The following is a 24,495-nucleotide window of genomic DNA, read 5'->3' as shown; positions in this document are numbered from 1 at the left end:
CATAGTTTTAGGGTTTAGCACTCCATGTCCACAAATGAGGAAAAGCAAGTGCTTGCCTGTAGGCTTATGGCAAGCCCGCTTCTCACTCTTGTTTTTGATTTTTGAGACAGGGTATCTCTGTGTAGTCCTGGCTATTAATAGACCAGAATGGCCTCGAACTCACGGAGATCTGTCTATCTCTGCCTCCCAAGTCCTGGAATTAAAGGCGTGTGCCATCATGCCTGGCTTCATCTCCTGATCCTTAATGATGGACAAGAGGGCACAACCAAATGTGTTGATTGTGGGTCTAGGGTGTAAAGAGGAGTTGATGGCTCTCTTCACACCATCCCTGTGTGTGAGGCAGACGCTTCCTCAGCGTCTGCCCCAGGTGCACCCAGCTGGTTCCTCATAGTTTTGTTCTTGGTCAACACACCCTGGCAAGGTCCTCATTGCTCACCCCTGGTGGACGGAGGAATCTGTAAGAGATGTCACTGGACAGATGCAGATCATCCACTAGAGGGCGCAATGGGTCCATGCTTTAGGGGCTCCTTCCTGCCTAAAAGAGCTTTGGTGGAGCCAGATACTGCAGAGAGGGTTGTGGAGGGCCTGGGATCCTGGAGCCCTTTGTCCAGTTCCACCCAAGGCTGAGGGACTTCTGTCTCATGCTTGCATTCCTTCTTTGGGGCTCTTCTGCAAAATACCCAGGTAGAGCTTCTCCACTTTGGTCTGTTTTTTGTATTTGAGACAGGATCTCTAGTCCAGGCTTATTTCAAACTCCCTATATAGCTAAGGATGAACTTGAGCTTGACACTTCTACCTCCACCTCCTGAGTGCTGGGATTAGAGGTGTGCACTACCACACCATATAGTGCAATGCTGGAGAACCATTGGACCCAGGACCTTGTATGTGCTAGGCAAGTTCTCTACTGACTGGGCTACATCTTCACTCCTACACCTTCATATTCTGTTCTTGACCTCACACAAAACATACTCTTCTGTCCAAACATTCCTTCATTCATTTGCTCATTCGTTCGTTCATTCATTCATTGATTCATTCATCACTTTGCTGAGTGCTACTCCAAGCCAGGTTTTGAGCCTTATGCTGGGGTGCAAGGAAGGACCACTATGTTTCCTCCTTTTAAGACACATGGATCTGCAGGGCAGTGGTAATTCACACCTTTAATCCCGGCACTTGGGTGGCAAAGACAGGCAGATCTCTGAGTTTGAGGCCAGCCTGGTCTACAGAGTGAGTTCCAGGGTAGCAGGGCTATGCAGAAAAACCCTGTCTCGAAAAACAAAGAAACCAAAAACCATTTGGATCCAAGTCCATCCCTCAATCTTGGAGTTTTAGAAATAGCCCAGACCCAGTCTTTAGTGAGGGGAGGCTGAGTCCAGGTGCTGTGCTCATTGGAAACCTCTCTTCTTTCTTCTTTAGCATACGACTGTGACTTCTTCAATAAAGGTAAGCCAGATTTCCCCCAAGTTGAACCTTGGGAGGCCGGGGTCTGACTGGGGCGCTGCTAACTCTGTCCTTGGGCCACATCAGTGCTGACCTCCTGAGGTGCTGCTGGCTCTGGAACAGCTGAGACTGTTCCAGGAGGGACTGTGTGATGGGGAGTCCCGATGGTACAGGGCTCAGGGACGTCCGGGGCTTTCTCCACAGCTGTTCCTGCAGCCCCGTGTGAGGCCCAGGACAGGAGCCTTCTTGGGCAGCTTCACCAGGCAGTAGGAAGCCACTGGTGTCAGTGTGCCTGCCCTACAGCATTTCTGATTGGGCCCCATAAGCTCATCAAGTGTCACCAGGGTGCTCTGAAGACCCGAGTTGTCCAGAGCAGATGCAGACCGCTTTCTCTGAGGAAGGCTGCTGAAAACCTAGATGGGATCTTCAAATACCCAAGAGTTCATGGAACCAAGATATGCACCCACATCTAGAGTATTAATGGAGATGAAAATACAAGTCATTGCTAAGGACCAAGGGAGATTAGTGTCCAATATTAGAGCCACTTGATCAGTTTGATCAGAGACCGGGCTGTGGCAAGATGGCTGCCAGAATAGTTCTCAGCATCAAACTTGTCCACTTGGGCCAAGGTGGCGTCCTGGAGGCCTTCAGTGCCCTAGCCCTTTGGCGTCTAAGCCTCAATGCCTCCTCCCAGCACACCCTGCAGGAGCTAGCCTGTGTAGGTGTGGGCACAGGCTTCATGCACATTTTGATGCTGATTGGGGTTTGAGAAGCGTCTTCCCAGCAAGACTATTGAGTGAAAAACAAGAAATAAAAAGGATATGTGGCTGCTCCTCGGTACTGTGGAGGAGAAGGCTTATTGTGATACCAGGGAGAATACAGTTAGAGGCAGAGGCATCTGGGAGAGTCCAGAGTGAACGTGACCCTGAGCCAGGCCATGTGAAGAGAGAGGGGGAAGGGAGAGAGGAGAGCCAGGAGCCAAGGGGCCAAAAGGTAAGAGGATAAAAAAGCACCGGTATAGCCAAAACCGCTGGATTATATAGGACAGAGCAGCTGGGGGAAGGGCAGCCCAGCCCCTGGGCTGGACGAGTTTAGGGTAGGGGATGGGGTATGCCAGCCAGGAGGACCCTGTAACACAGCGTTTTTCAACTTTCCGACCACTGTGACCCTTTACCACAGTTCCTCATGGTGTGGTGACCCCAACCATACAATTATTTTCATTGCTACTTCATGACTGTAATTTCGTTATGAATCATAATGTAAACATCTGATATGTAGATGGTCCTAGGCGACCCCTGTGAAGGGTGGTTGATCCCCATAGGGGTCATGACCCACAGGTTGAGAACTGCTGCTACAACAGATAGGTCCTGAGGTGTGCTGGGAGAACCTGGCAGCCAGCATCAGCTTTGATGTGTCATAGGCACCTCACTTAGCCATTTGTCCCAGGTTTAAGCGCTAACAACTCTGGTTTATGGAAAGGAAACGAGAGACGAGATTAGGAATCAGTGAGAGGAGGGCTGGATGGACCAGGCTGCAATATCACAGCTCGGAGAGATGGTCCTGCCTAATGGCAGTTCCAAGGGGCAGCTGATGGTCCCAGGCTCTGGGAGAACGGCATTTCCTGGGACGGGAGGGTCCCTGTGACATCAGGCAAGACATTTCAGCAACAGTTCTCCTCCTCTGCGGCATTTTGGGTGTCAGTAACTTGCAAAGGACAAGCTGCTTCTAGCATTCTCCACCCACCCACCCGCCCACTCACCCATTTCTTGGTTCGTTTTTCTCCCAGCATTTTCTGTGGCCCAGGCCTCATGGGGTGCTGGGAAAGAGACCCTTTGCAGAGGCACATGGGAGCATTCCATGTGTATGCTCTGAAACCCTGCATTTGTTGAAACTGGTCATTGCTTTGAGCGTTCACACCATCGAAATCAGCCAACGTGACCCACTCTTTATCTGTTCTTTGAGAGCTGATTGCTGACCGTTTACTAGCACACTGCGCTGTTTGTCTGCTTTCTGATGAAGGACACAGATGGGATCCACACCACAAAGCTGTGACTGGTGTGTGAGCATGGAGGGGAGTGTGATGGGAAAGGGCGCAGGGAGAACTCCCCTAAGGAGGTGACATTTGAGCTGGTCTCCAGGGACTGAGTAGGTGTCTTGAAGGCAGGAGAGGAGGAGGATTTCTCTGAGGATGTGGGACAGCACAATGATATGAGCTAGGATGAAGCAGGAAGTCCAGTGTGACAGGAGCCCCTGTGGGGCAGGGGGCAGAGCACAGGTCCAGTGTGACAGGAGCCCTGAATTAAAGCTGTGTTCTTGAGATTCTGTCCTAGGGATGAGGAGAGCCACTGGGGAGAGTGGCTGGGAAGGTGACCCAGACAGCTATGGGACACACCAGAGGCAAGAAGACCCTTTCTAAAGCTGTCACAATTGTCTGGGACACCCACATCCCCTCCACACTATACCCACCCTATATCCAAAGCCTTCCCAAACACAAATGGGATATGTGCAAAGAATAAATAGATACGAACTTTGAGCTCTGAGGTCCTGGCTGGCATCCTTCAGGATTGGGTGGGGGCCCCTAATGGAGTGTTGTCTGTCATGGTAATGGCTCATGCCTATGGGGGTGACTGCTGTGGGCTCCCCATGCAATGGCTTAGGCACTGAGGGAGGGTCCATCTCCTTCAAGGGCTGCTAGCCTGGGGTTCCTGACCCACATCATAGCTACTAAAGTTCCTGGGGTCTGGGATGAGAAGCCACCAAAAGTCCTTTTCTGCCTCTCCTCAACTTCTGATGGGTGGGACAGGCGGTTCGGGTCATGGGGCTTATGACAGGGGCTCTCCTCTCCAGCACTAGGTAAGGGTCCCTACCAGCTGTCCAGCGTGGCGGCCGGCGGCAGTCTTGTGGCTGCAAAGGCAGGAGACAGTGATGTAGCCCTTGTGAGGGCCGAGGACCTGGCGCCAGGGGACATTGCAAGCTTCCTGCTGACAGCTGCTCTGTACAAGGCCAAGGCCCATGGTAAGGCCCACCCTCTGGCTCCAGTCCAGCCCTCTCAGAAAAGGCGGTGCCGACAGACAGGGGGAAGGGGTGGGGGGAGGGAGGGATCCTGAAGTCCAAAGCCACCCACAGGGCTCCAGTTCCTAGTTCAGACTAGTTTCTCAACCTCTGTGACCCCAAACTGCCTAGGACAGGACCCACCCAGGCCTTTGTCCCCTACTGTTTTTTCAGAGAATCTCAGAGGCAGCTGCCCTCCTTCTTCTGTGTCCTTCTCTCTCCCTTCTCTCTGGCCTCCTTCCTCTTTTCTCCTTCTCAGTTTCCCCTCTCTTTGCCCCCACCCCTCCTTCAGTCTCCTCGTCTCCCTCTCGTCTCCCTCTCGTCTCCCTCTCGTCTCCCTCTCGTCTCCCTCTCGTCTCCCTCTCGTCTCCCTCTCGTCTCCCGAGCCTTAAGCACAGGAACCTGAGATGTTAACAGACTCAGTCCCTACCCAGCAGGCATTCCAGCCCCACAGCAGGACAAGAGAGGGAGAGAGAGCTTCAGTGTCCCGTGTGGGGGTCTGCCTGGGGCGAGCTAGCTTAGGGTCTTGAGAGATGGAAACGTACAGTGATGGGAAGAAATGGGGAGCATTGGCCGTGATGAGGACACTAAGCTTGCTGAATCGCCAGACCCAGTTGAAGCGAGGCAAGACAGGACAGGAGAGGACAGTTGTGGGCTTCTGTAACCTCCTGCCTTAGTCCCAAGAGATGAATGACCAGAGGGTGGCCTGTGAGCAGAAGGAGGAGGACTGAGGATGGGGACAGGGTTCAGCGAGTCCCCAGGGAGCTGTCAGCCCCAACCACTGAGTGTGAGGACACGTGCTAGTATGCTGCGTTTCCCCCAAATCTGGTCCTCTGTGTACACTGACCTAACTCCCATGGCTCTGCAGACCCTGATATTGTATCCCTGGAGGCAGCTGACAGACCCAACTTCTTCCTGCACACCACAGCCAACCGGGTCTCTAGGGATGGCTAAGTGGCAGGGTGCTGAAGCCTTCCAACAGCATGCCTCCTTCTCCCTGCACCGGGGGACATGGCAGGCTGGCCTGGTGGCTCTGGAGTCCCTGGCAAAGCCTGGCTCCTTCCTCCACTCATCAGGCCTTAAGCTGGCTCTGCGGACATATGAACACACAGAGGCATTTCGTGGCGGTGCGCTCTTCCGCCTTCTGGGTAAATGTCTGCCTCACTCAGCTGCTTTTCCTGCCCTCTTCCTTTCCAAGGGTCCCCAAGGAACAGACTCCTCATCCTTCTGGAGAGGGGAGGAGGGGAGGGGTGCTCCCTGGTGGCTACCCCTGAAATGGGAGGTGATCTGAGGTCCATATTGGCAGAGTAGGGAGTGGCGGCAGGGTGGGTTGAGACCTAGCCAACTTCCTGGGTCCTGCCCACTGCCACAGGCCACTTGCATAGTGTAGAAATACGTGGCCCGTGTGGAAGTGAGAGGGAAGCTGAGCCTGGGGGAGGTTCATGGAGAGCTTGGCTTCCGTTTCCTGCCTTAGGACATGTACTGGCCCCAAGAGTTTAAAATGCACCCGTAGGGGCACCAGGCAAGGAAGCCAACAGGATCTCAGCTTCTTTCTTTTCTGCCCATAGTCACCTCTCCTCACTACAGGGCAGAGGAGGCACGGGCTGAGCTGGGGTGATTCCCGGTGGGTCTGGTTTTTAGTCTCTCAGCCCAGCGACTTGGAGGGGACTGTCTTTCCAGATGCCAAGCCCTTGGGGGCCGCCTACCCCATCTGCGAGTGGCACTATGATGCCTGTGCCAGCCCCTGCTTCCAAACCTGCCGGGACCCATGGGCAGCCAGCTGCCAGGATGTGCCCAGGTAAGGCCAGGGGGGAGCGGGCATGGAGTCAACGCCTGTGAAACAGAGTCTGAGCTCACTGTGAGCATGTGTGTAGACACGCATGTGTGGGTGTGTGCAGCAGTGTGTACTAAGGTACAGGACTGTGTGTGTCTTAGTTGTTTTTCTCCCTGCCATGACAAGAGCAACCACAGGAAGGAAGAGCTGATTTGTGGTCACAGTTTAACAAGAGATCTGGCCATTGTTGTGTGAAGGCATGACAGCAAATCCATGCGGCTGAAAATGTCATGGGGGTGTGTAAGCTGATATTTGTGGGCATCCACATGGATGTATATGTATGTAATATGTATATATCTTGGCTTTTTATAGCCTTGGAAAGAGCCTGTGAGCTGTGTGATAATGGGCCTATGTGGAGAGCCTGAGCATATGCACAGGTGTGCACATAGCCACACTTGTTCACATGTGTCTCCCTGTTGGCCAGGGAACAAGAGTATGGGCATGGTGCTACTGTACATACATGTGACTAGGTCTCTATAGAGCTCTACATGAGAGTGTGCGTGATAAGCATGTACACACGCACGTGCCATAGGAAGGGTGGGGCCTGTGTGCTATCCAGGTAGAAGAGGGAGGCCAGCACTGTGTTCTGATCACCAACCAGCTCCCTGCTCTGTCCTTAGGGTAGAAGGCTGTGTCCCTGCGTGCCCCACTCCTAAGGTCCTCGATGAAGTCACACAGAGATGTGTCTATTTGGAAGACTGTAAGCAGCTTGGTGTTCCCCTTCCTCCTCCTGACTCCTTCAAGTCTCCAGGGTGTTTCTGGGAAGTGGGGCTCAGGGTCCCAGATCCTAGGACAGCTGAGTCAGCAGAGAGCTCTAGAAGGAAAGAGCTTCAGAGCTGGCGAGGCTTTGTCCGGTCCTCATTTCAGGAGAAGGAACAGTGAGAGGTGGAGGTTTGCTTGGGGTCTTTTGCTGATTGCACAGGGCAGCCAGGCTTAGCAAAAAGATGGACAGAGTCCAGCCTTGCTGGCTTCTGTGCACAAAGACCTTGGTTGTCTGTCATCAGAAGCCACACTTGTCCCACTGCTTAGAGGACTAGCACTCCAGCCCCATCCCTCAGGCCTGCCCCATGAGGACACTAGGGGCAGTCACCCTCCTTAGGAGCCTCTTCTCCTGTCTGCCCCAGGTGTGGAGCCAGCCCTGCAGGGTCCCACGGAGGCGCTTGGCAATGAGACCCTGGCACCTGGTCAAGTGCCACCCACCCCCAGTGACAAGCAGCAGCTCCCACAGGAGCCTCCCAGTGCCCCCACCCACGGGCCTGCCCTTGTCCCAGGAGCCCCACTGACTTCAGCCCCAAACCCACCAATGGCTGCCCCTGAGGGGCCTGTGCTGTCTCCAGGCCCCACCCAACTGACGCTGCAGCCCCCACTGGGGCTTACAGCATCGAACCTTCCTGCTCACCACACAGAGGCCCTGGCCAGAGAGGAAGGGACTGCCGGCCTCCAAGCCACTTCTCACGTCCCAGGGTCCTCACCCTCCCTCTTCAGTTCTACACAGACGCCCACATCTGGCATTGTATCTGGCACAACAGAGACAACCAAAGTGACTGCGACCTTTGCAGGGAGTCCCAACACCACGGTCTCCTCCCGGTCACCCCCTGTACCCCGCTTCCCACTCATGACCAAAGCTGTGACACTCCTAAGTCGTGACTCCTTTCCTGTTAGGACTACACCCCTACAGCCCTCTTGGCTACCAAGCTCCTCTTCCAGACCTGTGGCTTCCCCTGGAGCAACTTCCAGGCCCCCCACCTCCCTGGGATCCCACCTGACAACTCCAGTAACTAAGGTCACAGATAAGACCATGATGTCCCCGTCCGTCCTGGCCCAGAGCACTTCAAGTTCCAGCCACGCCCTGGCTGTGAGCACAGCACAGAAGGTTCCTGTCAGGCCCCTTGTCACCAAGGGCTGGGAGGTCTTGCCAGCTACAGGGAAGGGAGAACCTGGGCACAGCCAGCCTATAAGGCTGCCAGTGTCCTCACACCCAAGCTCAGTCCCCATTGACTTGCCTCATCCAGCCCAACACACCACCACAGCCCCCGGGCCTTCCGTGCTGTCCCTAGGGACCCTTGCTGCTGGCAGCCCACTCACGGATGCTCACAGACTGGGGGCCACAGCTTCAGTTTCTCTAGAGTCAACTCGGCCACCCCAGCTTCTCTCTGGCCTGCCTCTTGACACCAGCCTGCCCTTGGCTAAAGTGGGCACATCCGCCCCAGTGGCCACACCAGGCCCCCAAGGCTCTATCACCACCCCACCACCTGGGCGGCAGGCCACCACTCCGGCCATGGCCATGACTGTGACACCAGCTGCTCACACACTCAGTCTGACAGTGCCTCTCGTGTCTGCTGTGGAGGATCAGGCACACTCACCTAGCCCCATGGTACCCCAAGTAACAGATGTGGCTCCAGACTTAATTCTGGGAGCCACATTGCCAAGCTCTGGAGCCTCAGTGGTGACTGCTGGGGTGCCCCCCACAGTGTCTGTTGCCCCACGGAAGAGCACCACCCCTAAAGCAGCCATCCTATCTAAGAAAGTAACTCCACCCACCTTCATCTCTGGCTCTGCCCAGGGTGGGTTCACAGAACTCACAGCCGTAGTGAGCCATACTGTTACTCCCTTGGTGACAGAGGCAGAGGGCCCCCAGGCTGGCACAGTGCCACTGGTGCCCACATCCTACTCCCTAAGCCGGGTATCAGCCAGGACAGCCTCCCGGGAGAGCTCACTGGTTCTGCTGCCTCAGCTGGCAGAGGCCCATGGGACCCCAGCAGGCCTCCAGCCCCAAGAGGATCTAGTGAGGCAGGCCACCACGGAGCAGTCAGGGCGCTCAGCTCCAGCCCAGAGCTTAGCAGAGGGATCGATGGAGGTCGACGTGAACATTTCTGCCACCTGTGTGGTGAGTGACTTGTCAGATTCTTCAGTGGTTGTAAATCCTCTCCCCAAGACCCAGCCTTCTCCCTGCCACTAAGATGGGCCCCACCGTATGGTCATATGGTCGTAGGCTGTGCTCGTAGAGGCCCCTGTCCCTCCCCACTCTGCTGCAAGATGGCGTTTGTGCACCTGACCCTACTTATCCCTGTCTCAAGCTCCTGGTACTTCAGAATTCCCCAGGTCTCCCTGGTCCCCTGAAACCACAGCAGGGTCCCGCCCTGCCTGTTTGGGTTCAGGGCCCTACTGGATGACTTGGTGTGTTTTTTCGAAGTGTGATGAGAATGTGGTTTCGAATGTGAGAAAGAACAGATGCATGTATCCTTGCTACTCAGCCAGCTTTCTCTGCACTTACACGGTCCGGGGCTCAAACCTGAGGCATGGTGCTGCCCACGGTCAAGCTGGGCCTCCCACATCAATTAAGACAATTAAAACAACCCACCACCGACACACCCACAGTCCAGCCTGACCCAGACAACCCTCACCGAGACACTCTTCCCTAGTGATTCTTGGTTGTTTCAAGTTGACTGTTGGAACGAGCTATCCCAGGCCATCGGTTCCCTGGGTTTTACTCAAGGTCACCTGCCCTGCTAGAATCTGGCTTGTTCCGGAAGGGCTGAGGTAGGTAATACCTTAAGCTCTGAGGGGCACTCATGGTGACGCTCCACTTTGCGCCACAGCCCATTGCTGAACAAGACTGCGTCCGGCACATTTGCCTAGAGGGCCAGCTGATACGTGTGAACCAGTCCCAGCACTGTCCTCAGGGCGCTGCACGCCCTCACTGTGGAGTCCTAGGCCTCGCTGTGCGAGTGGGCGGGGATCGCTGCTGCCCACTCTGGGAATGTGCCTGTGAGTTATGGAGTCACCCCGTCCTCCACTCTCCCCTACCCAGCACGCCTCTTCCCCAGTCTGTTCTCGCTCACACTTCCCGGGAAATCTCAACTGACTGTGACTCCTACCCTTGTGACCCCAGGGACTCTCCAATCCGCAGAATCTCTGACTCTAGGTGGCCTTGGAGCCATCTGCTTCTTCTTCCCTTGCCCCCACTTCCAGGCCGATGCTCGGTCTTCCCGGACCTGAGCTTTGTAACCTTCGATGGCAGCCATGTGGCCCTGTTCAAGGAGGCCATCTATATCCTCAGCCAGAGCCCCGACGAAATCATCTCCGTCCATGTCCTGGATTGTAAGAGTGCCAACCTGGTAAATGCCCCATGCTTTTCTCCCTGCCAGGATCTGAGAACGGAACTGGGCTGAGAAGGGAGATTGGGTAGTAAGCTGGAGTTCAAGGAATGCCGGAAGTTAGGGTAGGTCCTAGGGAGGGCCGTGGCGGCACCTTTCTTGCTCTGCCTCCCAGGAGGTTCCTGGAATGGTAACTGATCTCACCTTATCAGGCCAGGTGACTGAGGGGACAAGTGGAGCGGAGTGCGCCACCTCCTGGCCCTTCTGGGGACCCGCACTCTTCCCAATCTGTAACTTTCTAGACTCCTTGGAGTTGATGCGGAGTATGGAGGAGTGGGGGGGGGGGAGCCATTCCAAGATGGTGCTCTGTGGTCATAGGTGCCAGCTGCAGGGGCTTGCTGGGATAACCATGGGAGCCAAGTGGATAGAGGAAGCATTCTCCCTCTTTTTTCCCTCCCTCCCCCTCCCTCTCCTTCCTCTTCTCTTCCTCCCTTCTTTCCCTCAGCTGGGCTCACAGGAGGTCGGGTAGGATTCTCTATGCCAGCTACTCAGGCCTGCAAGTGTGCCCACATTTCCTTTACTCACACAGTTGGAGGGGAAATTGGGGGGCGGGGCTCTGGACTGATGAATCTGGGCTTTCTGCAGGGACACCTGAACTGGCCCCCATTCTGTCTGGTTGTATTGAATGTGACTCATTTGGCCCATCATGTCACCGTCGACCGCTTCAACAGGAAGGTGAGTACATCAAAGATGTGGCCTGCAGGGCAGGGCACCAGTCACAGAGGGTCAGGGTGTCAGGGTATGCAGGAGTAAGGGCCCGAGACTTGTTTGTAATTAGGGGCAGGGACTGGGAGATGCCTTCTTTTAAGAAATGATGGCACATGCTTGTAATCCCAGCACCAGGAGGCAAAGGCAGGAGGCTTGCTGCCTCTGTGTAGCCAGCCTGGGCTGCATAGTGAGACTCTGTCTCAAAAAATAATAAAATGAAATAAAATAAAATAAAGCAAAATATGGTATACTTGAAAGTTATTTAATTTAGGATGCTTCGTCCATTTTAATGTCAGGGGCAGACAGTTACAGGCATGGTTGGGCTGGCAAGACAGTGTAACCTTAAATGATTGCTGTCAAAAGAATCCTACGTCCAATTCATTTTCCTTTTATTGACTAGATGACTTGCTGTTTTGTGTTTAATTTTTGAGTTCCATAGATAGTCTCTATATTGATCTCCGTCTTAGATGAACGGCAAGATTCACCCCCATTCTGCAAGCTGCGTCTCCATTCTGGCAATTGTTTTCTTCTCTGTGCAGGATCTCTTTAATCTGATGAAATGACGTGTATCAAATTTGCTGATGTCCAGGGCCATTGCAATCCTTTTCAGAAAGTCTTTGCCTAGGTCAACTTGCCACAGCTTTACCTTCGAGCTTTTGATCTATTTTGAGTTTTGTTCAGGGAGCAATAGCTCCAGTGGGCATCTTCTGCATGTGGGTCTGCAGCTTTCTCCACATCTGCTGAAGGAACTGTCTTCTCTTCAATGTATGTTTTAAACGTCTGTCACAAATGAGGTGGCTTCAGCTGTTCCATTGTGTAGGTTTGTTTGCTTTTTGGTTTTCCATGCACTCATTCTGTCTTTCTTTTTTTCCTCTATGGCTCTGACTATAACTCGTAGTTGGGTACCGTGGCGCCTCCAGCATGACTGTCTGTTCTCAGGTTTGTTTGGGCCATACAGAGACCTTTGTGCCTCCATATAAATTTTTACTTCTGTAAAGACAGAATTTTGATAAGAATTGTACTGAATCTGTAGATTGTTCTTGGTAATATAACCATTTTCACAATATTAATCCTTCAAATCTATGAGTGTGGATGCTCTTTCCACATTCTATCTTCAATTTCTTTCCTCGATGCTTAAATTTTTCATTGTCTATGTAGTCACATTTTTGGTTAAGTGTATTTCTGCTTTTCTTTTCTTTCTTTCTTTCTTTCTTTCTTTCTTTCTTTCTTTCTTTCTTTCTTTCTTTCTTTCTTTTTTTTTTGAGGCTGTTGAAAATGAGATGGCTTTCCATCTCATGGTTAAAATATCAGGCCCCAGAACTTTCTGATGAAGTCTTTAGGGTATTTTAGATATGAGATTATATTATCTGCAAGGAGGGATAATGTGGTTTGTGCTTCTTATTTCCATTGCTTGTGTTTTGTTCTTTAGCCTTGTTGCTCTGGATACAACCAAACACTGAACTGAATAAGAGCTGAGAGTGTGGACACCCTTGTCTGTCCCTAAGTTTAGAGGGAATACTTTTATTTTCTCCCTACAGTGTTGCCTATGGGCTTACTGTCTAGTCATCATTGTGTTGAAAACTTTCTTCCGATTCCTCATTTCTCCTGGGCCTTTATCACTAGAAGATGCTGGACTTTGTCAAAGGCCTTTTCTGCATGCATAGAGATGATCATGTGATTTGTCCCCATGCGTCTCTTTACGCACTGTGTTACATTTATTAACTTGTACACATTGAATCATCCTTGCACTTGTGAAATGAAACCAATTCGATCCTGGGATAGGATATGCTTATTGTATGATTGAATTAGTTTGCAAGTACTTTATTGAGGGATTTTTGTGCCATGGGGGAGATTGGTCTATAGTTTTGTTTTGTATTTCGTGTTCTTAGCCACCTTGGCATGAGAGTGATATTGGCTTTGTAAGGTGAGTTCGGTAGCATTCTCTCCCTCTCTGCTTTCGGGAATAGTTTGAGGAGCATTGGCATTAATTCTTTGAAGTTCTGGCAGAGTTTGGCATGAATCTGTTCATTCCTGGATTCGTCTTTCTTGGGAGATGTTTAAATGACTACTTTAGTCTCATTATTCCTTATAGAACAGTTTAGGTCTGTGGAACCCCAAGGACCTGGGCTTCAGATATGGAGGGTTGCACTCATAACCTGGAGTTCAAGCCTTTACAGTAAGAAGGCTTGAGGTATCAGAGAGTTGGGGACCTTCCCAAAGTCACAGTTTTCTAGCTCCTGAACTGAACTTTCCCTTCCTATAGCTCGGTAATTCACATGTTGGGTAATATGTGGAAGGCTTAATAAAATAGTCTATTCCTGAAGGGAAGATGGTAACTCATAATAAATATTTTATATTCTTAATATTTTCTCTCTTTTAGTCTTATAGCGTAACACTTAACTCTCACCCCACATTACATACGCTTTTAACCTTGTCACTTTGTAATAAAAGCTATAGCTTTGAGTGTCTGTGAGAACTGGGGTGTGCTGACTATTTAACAGATATTGATTGATTCCCCAAACAATGCCAAGGCCAAAGGCATGTGCTGGAAATTCAAAGTATCAGACACAGTTCCTGCCCCGAAGAAAACCATACTCCAGTGATAACCTTAACTAAGCAAGAATTACATCCTCCTTGATGGTCATCGCAGAAGTGAGCTGATACCAGGGAGGGAGTACCTAACCTCCAAGGCTGTAGAGAAAAATCTCCCAGGAGAAACTATCTGAGCAGGGCCAGTGAATAAGGAGGTGTTTAGAAAGGATGGGAATTCATGTTTATGTGGGCAGTGAGATGCAACCTGCCTCCTGCTGTTCTGGTTTTATTGGATTTTGCCTATAAAATATTTTCAGAATTCCCCCATGTTCTGTTGGACTATGCCTTGGATACATGTGCTCCAAACAGCCTGGCACATAGGAGGTACCTAGAAAGTGTTTGTCAGAAGGACATGGACAGAACGATAATGAAAAGATAGATGGATGGGTGCCATTTGTAGTTGGAGTTTTCCTGCCTGGCCCAGTCAGGACAAATCTCTCTTACCTGCCAGTCCCACAGTTGCTCAGACCCAACCAAGAAAACACACAGAAACTTACATTGCTTATAAACTGTATGGCCGTGGCAGGCTGCTTGTTATCTACTTTTTCTATCTTAAATTAACCCATTTCTATTTATCTATACTTTGTCACATGGCTTGTGGCTTACCAGTACCTTACATCTTGTCATGGCAGCAGCTGGCAGTGTCTTCTCCACCCAGCCTTCCACCTCCCAGAATTCTCTTCTCTCTTGTCCCGCCTATACTTCCTGCCTGGCCAATCAGAATTTTATTTACACAGAACAATATCCACAGCACTTCCCCTTTCCTTTTTTTTTTTTAAAGGAAGGTTTTAACTTTTGCATAGTACAATTACATATAACAAAACAATTATCAAGCAAGAATTACAGTTACAATATTAAAGAAGATATCCTATCTATCTTATATTTGTGAATGTAAGGTTTTATATCTAACTTATCTTGAGGAAATTATAACTATCTAGTCTTCAACCACATCAAAGACCTCAGAAGGATATAATATTACCTGAGAACCGGGAGAAGGATGTAAGCATTTTTCAGGAGGCTTGCAAGAGTAGACGGAGACAGCTGGCAGTCTGGACAGTCACCCAATGTTCCTTTGTAAAGTTGGGGCATTTGTCTTCAGCCCACAGGGCTGGAGTCTCTCGGTCACTTCTCTCAGTGTCCTGTAGAATGTCTGGCAGTTTCCTCTGTGAAGCAGGAACCTGAAGGACCATTTTGTCAAGCAAAGTTTAGTGGTCACCTTTCTATGGGTTCTGCATGTCCAGTTGATCAAGCAGTCCAGGCAAGAACAGTTTCTTGTCCAAATGGCTATTTTTGTCAAGGTGAAGATAAACTCCATATGAAGTGTCTTCAATGCCCATCCTCCTCTCTGAAGTAAAACAGTGCTGCCAGGAGCAGACATGTCTCACTGTCCAGAAAGTCTAAATTTTAAAAATATTTTAAATGCCATATTCTATAGGTCTTTGAAGTATTTGAAGATTACCTATCTATCTGAAATATATCTATGTATATGTAGAAGACTTAAGTAACATGGCTATGAGTATGATTATCATAGATGACTAATTATTAATCTATTTTTATTTATCCATTACAATTTAAAATGAGCTATACAAACATAATACCTTAAACATGAGTAGAAATATGTACACAGTATAACAAAATTAACTTTAAGTTTGTATCAATAGACTAAAATCTATACCAATGTAAAACATTTTAAACAAGTTGTTGCTCTTTAGAAGTAAGTTCATTAATCTACCCTTTCATCCTATTATATCTATATCATATCCCCTTTTTTTTCTTTAGAAAGAGATTGCATTTATAATCAACCTGGTTTAAATAAAAATGTTGGTTTTTCTCTGTTCCACACCAGAGGGCTCTTCTGATTTGGGACACAAGAATCTCTTAACCTTTTTTTTTTTTTTTTTTTTTTTTTGTACTATGTCTGGGTTTAGAGAAGGAGTGAGCCAATTCCATCTCCAAAGCCAGCTTGATAATTTTGGGAAATTGGGCATAGTTTTTCTTACTACTTCCTGCTGGAGGGGGGCGCTGTATCTTATGGGGACACAAAGAAAATTTTAGGATTATGGAGTAGTCCATGAGGGTAAACCTCTGAGCCAGTTGCCTTGAAACCATTCTGGATGTCAGATCATCTGGGCCATGATATCATCGGAGACCTTTCAGGTGGTCTTTGCTGATCAAACCTGATGTATCTTAATCTGGAACAAATCCACAGCCTCTGGTTTTCTGTGGAAACAAAAGCAGAGACTCCTTTCCAAAGCAACATATCCTTATATCCAAATTTTGAAGTCAAGGTACCTTTAAAAGTTACATATTTGTTTAACTCAACAGCTTTTATGATCAAATCTTTTTCTGCAGTTAAAAATCCCAAAGACAACATAAACCAGATTTTCTGTGTAATATCCATCTTTGTAAGACTGAAACAAGGCTGTGGCTGCTGGCTCCGCCCACCTCAGCTTCCCAACATGGCGGTGGTACAGTTTGCTGCCAGCTGTGGGTCTGGAGCCATGTGTACCATCAACTATCAGAAGCAGTTCTATCAAAGCAGCGCATAGCCCAGAAACCTTTTTATTTTATTTTATTTTTTTAAACTAGCAAAGGCTAAATCTACCATGCGGCAGAGTAAAATGTCGCTTGTAGACTCCTCATTCCCGCCACACTGTAGGTCAGACGCACACGCCAGGAACTCGGCATAGTAGCTCAAACCGGCAGGCTGCCGCTAACTTGAGAGAGACAACTAGGAAGCTGTTTTTAGCTCCGTCTTAGAATCTTTTTTCTCAAGTTTAGGTGGAAACTCTGTAGGTAGGTGGACAGACAGGTGGATGGATATGTGGATAGATACAAAGGTAGATGGATAGATGAGTGGATAGATAGATAGATAAGTGGATACCTGAGTGGGCAAGTATGTGGGAGTACAGACAGATATGACCTATACTCCTAACTCATTATGCCTTAAGGTGACTGTGGACTCTCAGGCTGTGTGGCCGCCAGTGAGCAGATATGGGTTCCGAATCGAGGATACAGGCCACATGTACATCATCCGGACACCCTCACACATCCAGATCCAGTGGCTCCACAGCTCAGGACTCATGATCCTGGAAGCCAGCAAAGCCAGCAAGGCCCAGGGCCGTGGCCTGTGTGGTGAGGTGGGACCCAGCTGGGGGAGGGCCGGCAGTGCTTCCCTGGTCCCTCTCTGGCACCAGGAAGGTTCCCTTGGGTTAGGATATGTTGGGACAGGGTGTCAGGCCAGAGGTGGGACCAACGGAATTGCCAGTACATGGAGGCCTAATGTCTGTGTGGGGCTGAGGCCATCAGCAGGGAACAGCCCAGGGTTTCCTCGCCAATTGTCGCTTCAGCCAGGTTCGTCTGTCAGCATCTCTGACGGTTTCCTAATGCCAGATGATCCTTCCTGTCTAAATGTGCTGGGGCCCTTTGCCAGACACTTGCACTCATTAGAATTATTTACTCCAGGTCACCCACACAACAGTCCTGGGAAGTGGCCCCTTCACTGAACCAGAGACAAGCAGGGGCTCAGAGGTCAAGTGGCTGTCCGATGGCACATGGCAGAGATGCTGTGGCATGCGCAGCTAGGGTTTTCCAGACCACAGCACAGCCGCAGACAGAGCTCTCTAGAGACCAAGTGTTGACTAGGAGCCTGAGTGCAGGAAGGGCCTGGATGTAGGTGGCTGCTCCTGCACAGCCACTTCATGGCAGGCTGCTGTGATTGTGCTGGTGGGTGACCAGCATGGCCTCTCTCCTTCCTTTAAGTGCCAGCCCCTGGGAGGCAGAACATGTGGAGTTCTGTTCTGTGGAGCGTCCATTCTTGCCCTCAAAACCTCTTTGCTTTTCTATACCACCTCCACCACCTTCACCTCCACCACCTCCACCACCATCATCACCACCACCTCCACCACCATCACCACCACCACCTCCACCACTTCCACCACCACCACCTCATCACCACCTCCACCACCATCACCACCTTCACCTCCACCACCATCACCACCATCACCACCACCACCTCCACCACTTCCACCACCACCACCTCATTACCACCACCACCTCCACCACCATCACCACCTTCACCTCCACCATCACCACCATCACCACCACCACCACCATCACCACCACATCCACCTCCTTCACCTCCACCACCTCCACCACCATCACCACCATCACCACCATCACCACCATCACCACCACCACCTCCACCACTTCCACCACCACCACCTCATCACCACCACCACCTCCACCACCATCACCACCTTCACCTCCACCATCACCACCATCACCACCACCACCATCACCACCACCACATCCACCTCCTTCACCTTCACCACCTCCACCACCATCACCACCATCACCACCATCACCACTTCACCTCCACCACCATCATCACCATCACCACCTTCACCTCCACCACCATCATCACCATCACCACCTTCACCTCCACCACCATCACCACCATCACCACCACCTCCACCACCTTCACCTCCACCACCTCCATATCACCTCCACCATCATCACCACCACCGCCTCTGCTTCCTCCACCTCCACCTCCACCACCATTACCACCACCACCTCCACCACCATCACCATCACCGCCTCCACCATCATTACCACCATCACCACCTCCACCATCACCACCACCTCTACCATCATCTTTACCACCACCATCACCACCTCCACCACCACCACCTCTACCATCATCTTTACCACCACGACCTCCTCCTCCTCCTCCACCACCACCACCACCTCCACCTCCACCACCTCCACCACCACCACCTCTACCATCATCTTTACCACCACGACCTCCTCCTCCTCCTCCTCCTCCACCACCACCACCACCACCACCTCCACCACCATCACCACCACCACCTCCACCACCACCACCACCACCACCACCACCATCACCGCTAACACCACAATCATCACCACCACATCTTTATCTTCTACCATATTCTGTTTATCTCTGGCAAAGATGTCAGGATCCAGGCAAGCCATGTTCTCCCTGGGATACCTTTGAGATACCCCTTGGTGATTCAAAACCCAGACCTAAAACGTCACTGTCAAGAAAATTAATTAAATCAAAGAATTTTGCCTCCAGTAACACTGTATGTTTGCGGAAGTGGTGGTTAGAGATGTTGGAACATAAATCAGATCATTCACATGTCTGTTTTATGTGAACTGTCCCCTGACACATGCACTGGGTCCCCTGCTCGGCAACAGAGGAGTGCTGAGATCAGAGAGACCTGGAAAAGAAGCCCCCTTGGCATTCTGCTGAAATTTTCTCTGACTCATTACCACAAGCCAGTAGCTGTTGCAGAGACCTAGGAAGGTCTCAGATAGGTGGGTGGGAGGCACCCTGGGATGAAAGACAACCAAGAAAGCATTGCAGGCTGGCAGAGTAGCACAGAGAAAGCCACAGGCAGAAGAACATGCATCTGGACCTGAGGGCATACCTGGAGGTGAGGGATGGTGTGGGAGCACTGTCATGAGAGGATAAACCACATCCTTGCCCTCAACTCGGCGCCCAAGATAGCAGAAGCGTATTTCCTGAGAGCATGATTTCCCGAATGACTATTGACAATTCACGCCCCAGATCCCTCCCTTCTTAGAGCTTCTTAATGTGTGGAGGGAGCTTCCAGCTCCACAGAGGGACAACGGTAGGATCTATGGGCCAGGTAGTAGGTGGTCCTCACTTTAAATCACACTCCATTGGCTGGGCCTCGGTCACACATTCACATCCAAATGCAAGAGAGTCGGGGACAAATGGATGGCTGATTCTAGAAAGGGAAGGAGACAGCCGTTAGCGTTAGCTCAGAGCCTCCATTGGAGCAGGTTCTTAGGGGATAGCTTTTCATTCTGATGTGTTAGACAGAGATTGAAAAGCAGAATAAAGGATTCCCACGGCCTTTTACTTAGATGGAACTGCTGCTCACATTTTGCTTCTCTCTCTCTCTAACAGACACACATACAGTACATATGTATGTGTAGTATATACACATGGGCATAGCCATGTTTGCATGTATCCCTGAACTATTATAATGTAAGTTCACAACACTGTCCTCGATCACTAAACATTTTGGTGTGCACTTTCCTACACAGCATGTGCCCTGGCTCCCTGTGCCTCACCTTCCTTATCTGTCACATGGCAGGTGACAGTGACCCCTTTCAGAACCGGCTGATGACAGCTCAGAGTGAGAGCCGAGGCCCTGGGGTGACAGGAGTTCTTTGTACCTATTAGGACCATTGTGCCCCTTTCAGGTATCTGTGATGGAGATGCAGCCAATGACCTCACTCTGAAGGATGGCTCTGTGGTGGGTGAGGCAGAGGACCCTGCTCCCTTTCTGGACAGCTGGCAAGTGCCCAGCTCCTTGACCTCAGAGGGTCAGACCCGCTTCCGCCCAGACAGCTGTGCCACAGCCGACTGTTCGCCTTGCCTCCGCATGGTGTCCAACCGCACTTTCAGTGACTGCCACCAGTTTGTAGGTGCCCATGGAGGGAGTGCAGCATGGGGAGGCTTGCCGGGCTGGGGAGGGTAGCAGCCACCTACAGAGACGCCATGCTCTTCCGGGCAGGGCGAGGGACAACTGGGGCCTGGAATGTGGGGTGCCAAGATGGGCAGCACTGCCTAATATATTTGTCCAGGTCTCCCCAGAGTCGTTCTGTGAGCTGTGGATCCGGGACACCAAGTATGTGCAACAGCCCTGTGTGGCACTTACTGTATACGTGGCTATGTGCCACAAGTTCCATGTGTGCATTGAGTGGCGGGGCTCCGACTACTGCCGTGAGTGGGGGTCTGGGCACCTTCCTCTGGAGTTCTCCTGTTGCCATTCCGTTAGTGTGTGAAGGGGCTCCCAGAGCCACTTCAGGTCAATGCTCTCCCAGGCTCAGTCATTTCTTCATTCGTTAATTACATTAACGAGCTTCTAGTTTACATTTGTATTTAAATTTTATGTTACACACAGCATATTTGATATTAGCTTATGAGCAAATTCTTTTGCTATCTTTGTATTAGTTAACAAGCAATAATTTTATTTTAATTTAGTGTTTTTAATTTGAATCGTTTCTCTATACAATGGGGACAGCAGTATTTGCTCCCTCCTCAAGTGCCTGGGTCAAGAGGAGATGATGGGTGTCTATTTCTCCACACCCGACTGTCACATGATTTCTGTCTGCTAACTCCCTTTGCTTAACATCTGCCCATCTTTCTTGTCTTTGATCTTTTTCTCCCTCCTTGAAGATAGAACGAGACCTTCCTCTTTCTCACCTCCATGCTGTTAGAGGTGGGTCAGACAGGGGTAGAGCATTCTGATTTCCAGAAATGCTGGGGACAGCTCTTGGGAAGGCCATATCTATACATGACAGATGAAAAGGAAAAGACTTAAAACATAGAGTAGTCTTTTTCAAACTGTGGATCCTGATACAGAGGATGTGAAGCCAAATAGAGCAACACCAGCAATTAAAAATGCAACAAACACAAAATACAGTATGTATCATGTGTGGTAAATTATTTTTCTTTCAACTTAGCAGTGATTTCCAACCCAGCTAGTCACATGGGGACTTGGAAAAGCACTGGGTCCCATCAGAGGTTCATTTGGTGTGGGATGGGACTCTGCCCAGCAGGCTTGTGTGTACTGGGCCATAACCCCAGATCCACTGTCTCCACTCAAGACTGCTGGAACACACCGATCTAAAGCCAGGGGTGGGCAAACTTTTTCAAGGGGCCAGATAGTGAATAGTGTGTCTTTGTGAGCCATATGGTCTCTGTCGGGAGGACTGTGTTCTACCCTTACAGTGTAGAGATAGGTAAAGACCAGATATAAAGGATGGGGCGTGATGGCTGACACCTGTAGTCCTTGAACTTGGAAGGCTGAGCCAGGATTAATTTTGCCTCAGTAATGAGACCCTGACTTGGCAGCAACAACAACAACAACAGAACAAAAACACACCCAAGGCCACACCAACAACATTTACACAAATGAATGGGCATGTCTGTGTTCTAATAAAACTTTATTTGAAAGGAAGACAGTCAGCAGCATTTGATGACTCCTGATCTAGAGGAAGGAGGTCCAGTGTTAAGCCCCAGACCTAGGCACTGCTGAGGCTAGGTGGATGCTCTGTACTCCTCCTCATCCTTCCCCAATCTCTCTACCCTCAGCAGGGACCCCTGCTGGGGACTAGACTGGGCCTGATGCCTGTTTTACCCCTGCAGCCTTCCTGTGCTCCAGTGACTCTACACACCGAGAGAGATTGCTCCACGTTTTTTCAGGAGTCAGAAGCTGATCCCAGAGAGAGTGGCACACCTGGCACACCCAAGGTCTCACGGCACTTAGCCACAGTGGAGAAAGCATCAGGCCCCAGACCTGATGTTTACCAGGTGGATTCCCCATCCACTCAGCATACCCTCCCTGCTCTGGCCGCTCAGTCTCTAATTACTGGTCAGCCATGGGGCTTCCAGGAACCTTCCTTCCTAAGACAGGAAGCTCTCCAGGTAGGACCTACTCCACCTATTTCTGCATGAGTCTCTTGCAAATGGATCACTACCAGGATGAGTCCTTTGCAGACCTAGCCATGGAAGCCAGTTCCTTGAGGGGCTCCCTAGAACATGACTGAACAGGGGGGGCATCAACTCCCAGGATGGAGTGGAGAGAAAAGAAAGAGAAGGAAGGGTTAAAGGCTCAGCGGCTGGAATGGGCAGCCTGCAGACAGCCCAGCTCAGCGATGGGAGGCCTGAACCATTCCATTCCTTTGCAGATCAGTTACACCCAGCTGTCTCCCTCCCTGCTGCCAGTGCCCCTTGGATTAGGCGGGAAAGGCTCCCCGGCACACGGCCCATGGGGAACAGCGCCTGCAGCCCACGCCTCCACGACAGCTGCCGAGTGTCAAGCAAGAACATAGATCAGCGTGATCCTGGCAGAGGTGCCCCAAGGCCCGGTCCCCCTCAACATGTGCAGGAGGGGCTTGCCTGAGGAGAGAGGGGGTCTGTAAGGGATTTGAGAGGTACAGGGAAGGGATTGCTCCCGAAAATATCTCCTCTGTCCATATGCCATTGTGCCTCAAATTCCACCATTAGACATCTTGAAACTTCGGCTCACCCAAGGACGCCAACTAAAAATAATGTCCCATAGAGTTGCTGGAATTCTGAGGCATTGTTGATAAAATACATGAGAATTTTATTCTGTTTTACAAGTTATATAGCTATCTCTTTGTCTCCATAGTTCTACTAAGGACATTAAATCTCAAAGAATTTGTCTTAAAGAAACAGTATATAACATGGGAGAAGAGGCTATCATTACAAAGTTAAAAACCTAAAGTTACAAATACTATCAAAATGCAAAGCCAGAAAAGATAATCAAAAAATTATAGAACTTGAAAATATCTGTACTTGTTATGGAAAATGGGAAACAATTCCATTAAAGCCCAGAAATGAAGAAAATTTTCTAGAATTTTTCCAGAAAATTCTGGGGTAAAGTAAGCAGGAGGCATTGCAGAGTGCCAGATGGACAGATGGCTATTGATTACCCACCCACTCTGAGCTTCAAGTGGCTCAACTGGAAAGTTAGAGTGATAGTTATGATATTCGGGGCCTAAAAGGGATTAGAAGAGAGTCTTTGCAGCAAGCATCCCTGTGATCCTGCTATCAAAGGCCAGGGCCAGGAAAACCAGTGTCACTTCTAAGTGACAGGTTATGGTGTGTCTCCCCTCCCACCTGCCAACGTTGTTGCAAAGAATATTCTCAGAACACTGATTCTGACTAAGCAATTCTGGCTGTTATACATACTGTCATTATTTATTTGAAAATATGGACAATTCTGAAATGGTGTCTGAATTGAGTGGGAAAGGTAGATGGATGCCCTTCAGTGAAGCATCATCTATCAATCAATAGGAAGATATTCTAATTAACAATTCCTAGCGTGATTCATGAAGATGTTATTCACATACTTGGAAGCTGATATGTAACAGGATAAGCATGCACACAAATAACAGCTTTTATAAATTAAAACCATCTATGATCTGTTTCCATCACAAGAAGTACCTGGTACCTGAACTTATAAACAACTAGAAAATTAGTCAAATTGAAAACAATTGAAATTTGTTTTCAGACTTTGGACAAAAGGTAATAAAAAAGCTGGGGCTCCCAAAAGAAGGGAAACAAATCAAATAATTCTTACTAGACAGCTCTAATATCTTCCCATACCACGTTCTGGAATGAGGAACAGCAAGGGACAGCCAAGCAGAACACGGTGGTCTCGCTGACTTAAAGAGATGAGACTGAATTCAAGTAGACTTTAGTGACTGGAGTCTGCAGGGCAGAGTACCAGGCCTGGGAGCCAGCAAGAGAAAGAGTTCTGGAACGTGTATAGACTAAGGCAGTTGCTGAATACTATCCTGTACTCCTGCAGTGCAGGATCCCACACAGCTGGGCAGAGCAACAGTGAGTAGGGAGCTGAGCAGTTCTTGAAGCTTACATGGGGCTGTGAGGCATTGATTTCCTGCCAAATCTGGAGCAGACACACTTCATTGACAATCTTGGACACTTAATTGAGCCACAGAAAGGGTCACACCTTAGAAGTAAAATGAAATTATCCCTAGAGTAAAGGGCTCAAACTAGCCCAATTCAACATCAAAACCAGCCCCAAATTCATTTCTGATACATAAATAACTTAAGTGCAAGACACACTGAAGTCTGAAAATTCTTTCAAGGAAAAATTTCAG

At 49.9% G+C, this 24,495-nt stretch overlaps 1 protein-coding gene across 1 annotated transcript in view; it reads left to right on the top strand.

The window, feature by feature from the left end:
- The window catches only part of Otog (otogelin), an 81,458-nt gene that overhangs the window by 37,442 nt on the left and 19,521 nt on the right, over positions 1-24,495 (top strand). The window contains 16 exon segments of the mRNA XM_036204130.1: positions 1,414-1,440; positions 4,285-4,452; positions 5,357-5,421; positions 5,423-5,636; positions 6,169-6,286; positions 6,943-7,022; positions 7,447-9,209; positions 9,922-10,090; positions 10,295-10,440; positions 11,065-11,154; positions 16,731-16,914; positions 20,041-20,261; positions 20,425-20,563; positions 21,992-22,050; positions 22,157-22,217; positions 22,534-22,698. Coding sequence (XP_036060023.1) covers positions 1,414-1,440; positions 4,285-4,452; positions 5,357-5,421; positions 5,423-5,636; positions 6,169-6,286; positions 6,943-7,022; positions 7,447-9,209; positions 9,922-10,090; positions 10,295-10,440; positions 11,065-11,154; positions 16,731-16,914; positions 20,041-20,261; positions 20,425-20,563; positions 21,992-22,050; positions 22,157-22,217; positions 22,534-22,698 — 3,669 coding nt within the window.

The sequence above is a fragment of the Onychomys torridus genome, chromosome 1, assembly GCF_903995425.1.
Source record: "Onychomys torridus chromosome 1, mOncTor1.1, whole genome shotgun sequence".
Lineage (NCBI taxonomy): Eukaryota > Metazoa > Chordata > Mammalia > Rodentia > Cricetidae > Onychomys > Onychomys torridus.
The sequence above is the reverse complement of the archived record's forward strand: the minus strand, read 5'-3'. Positions and strand labels throughout refer to the sequence as shown.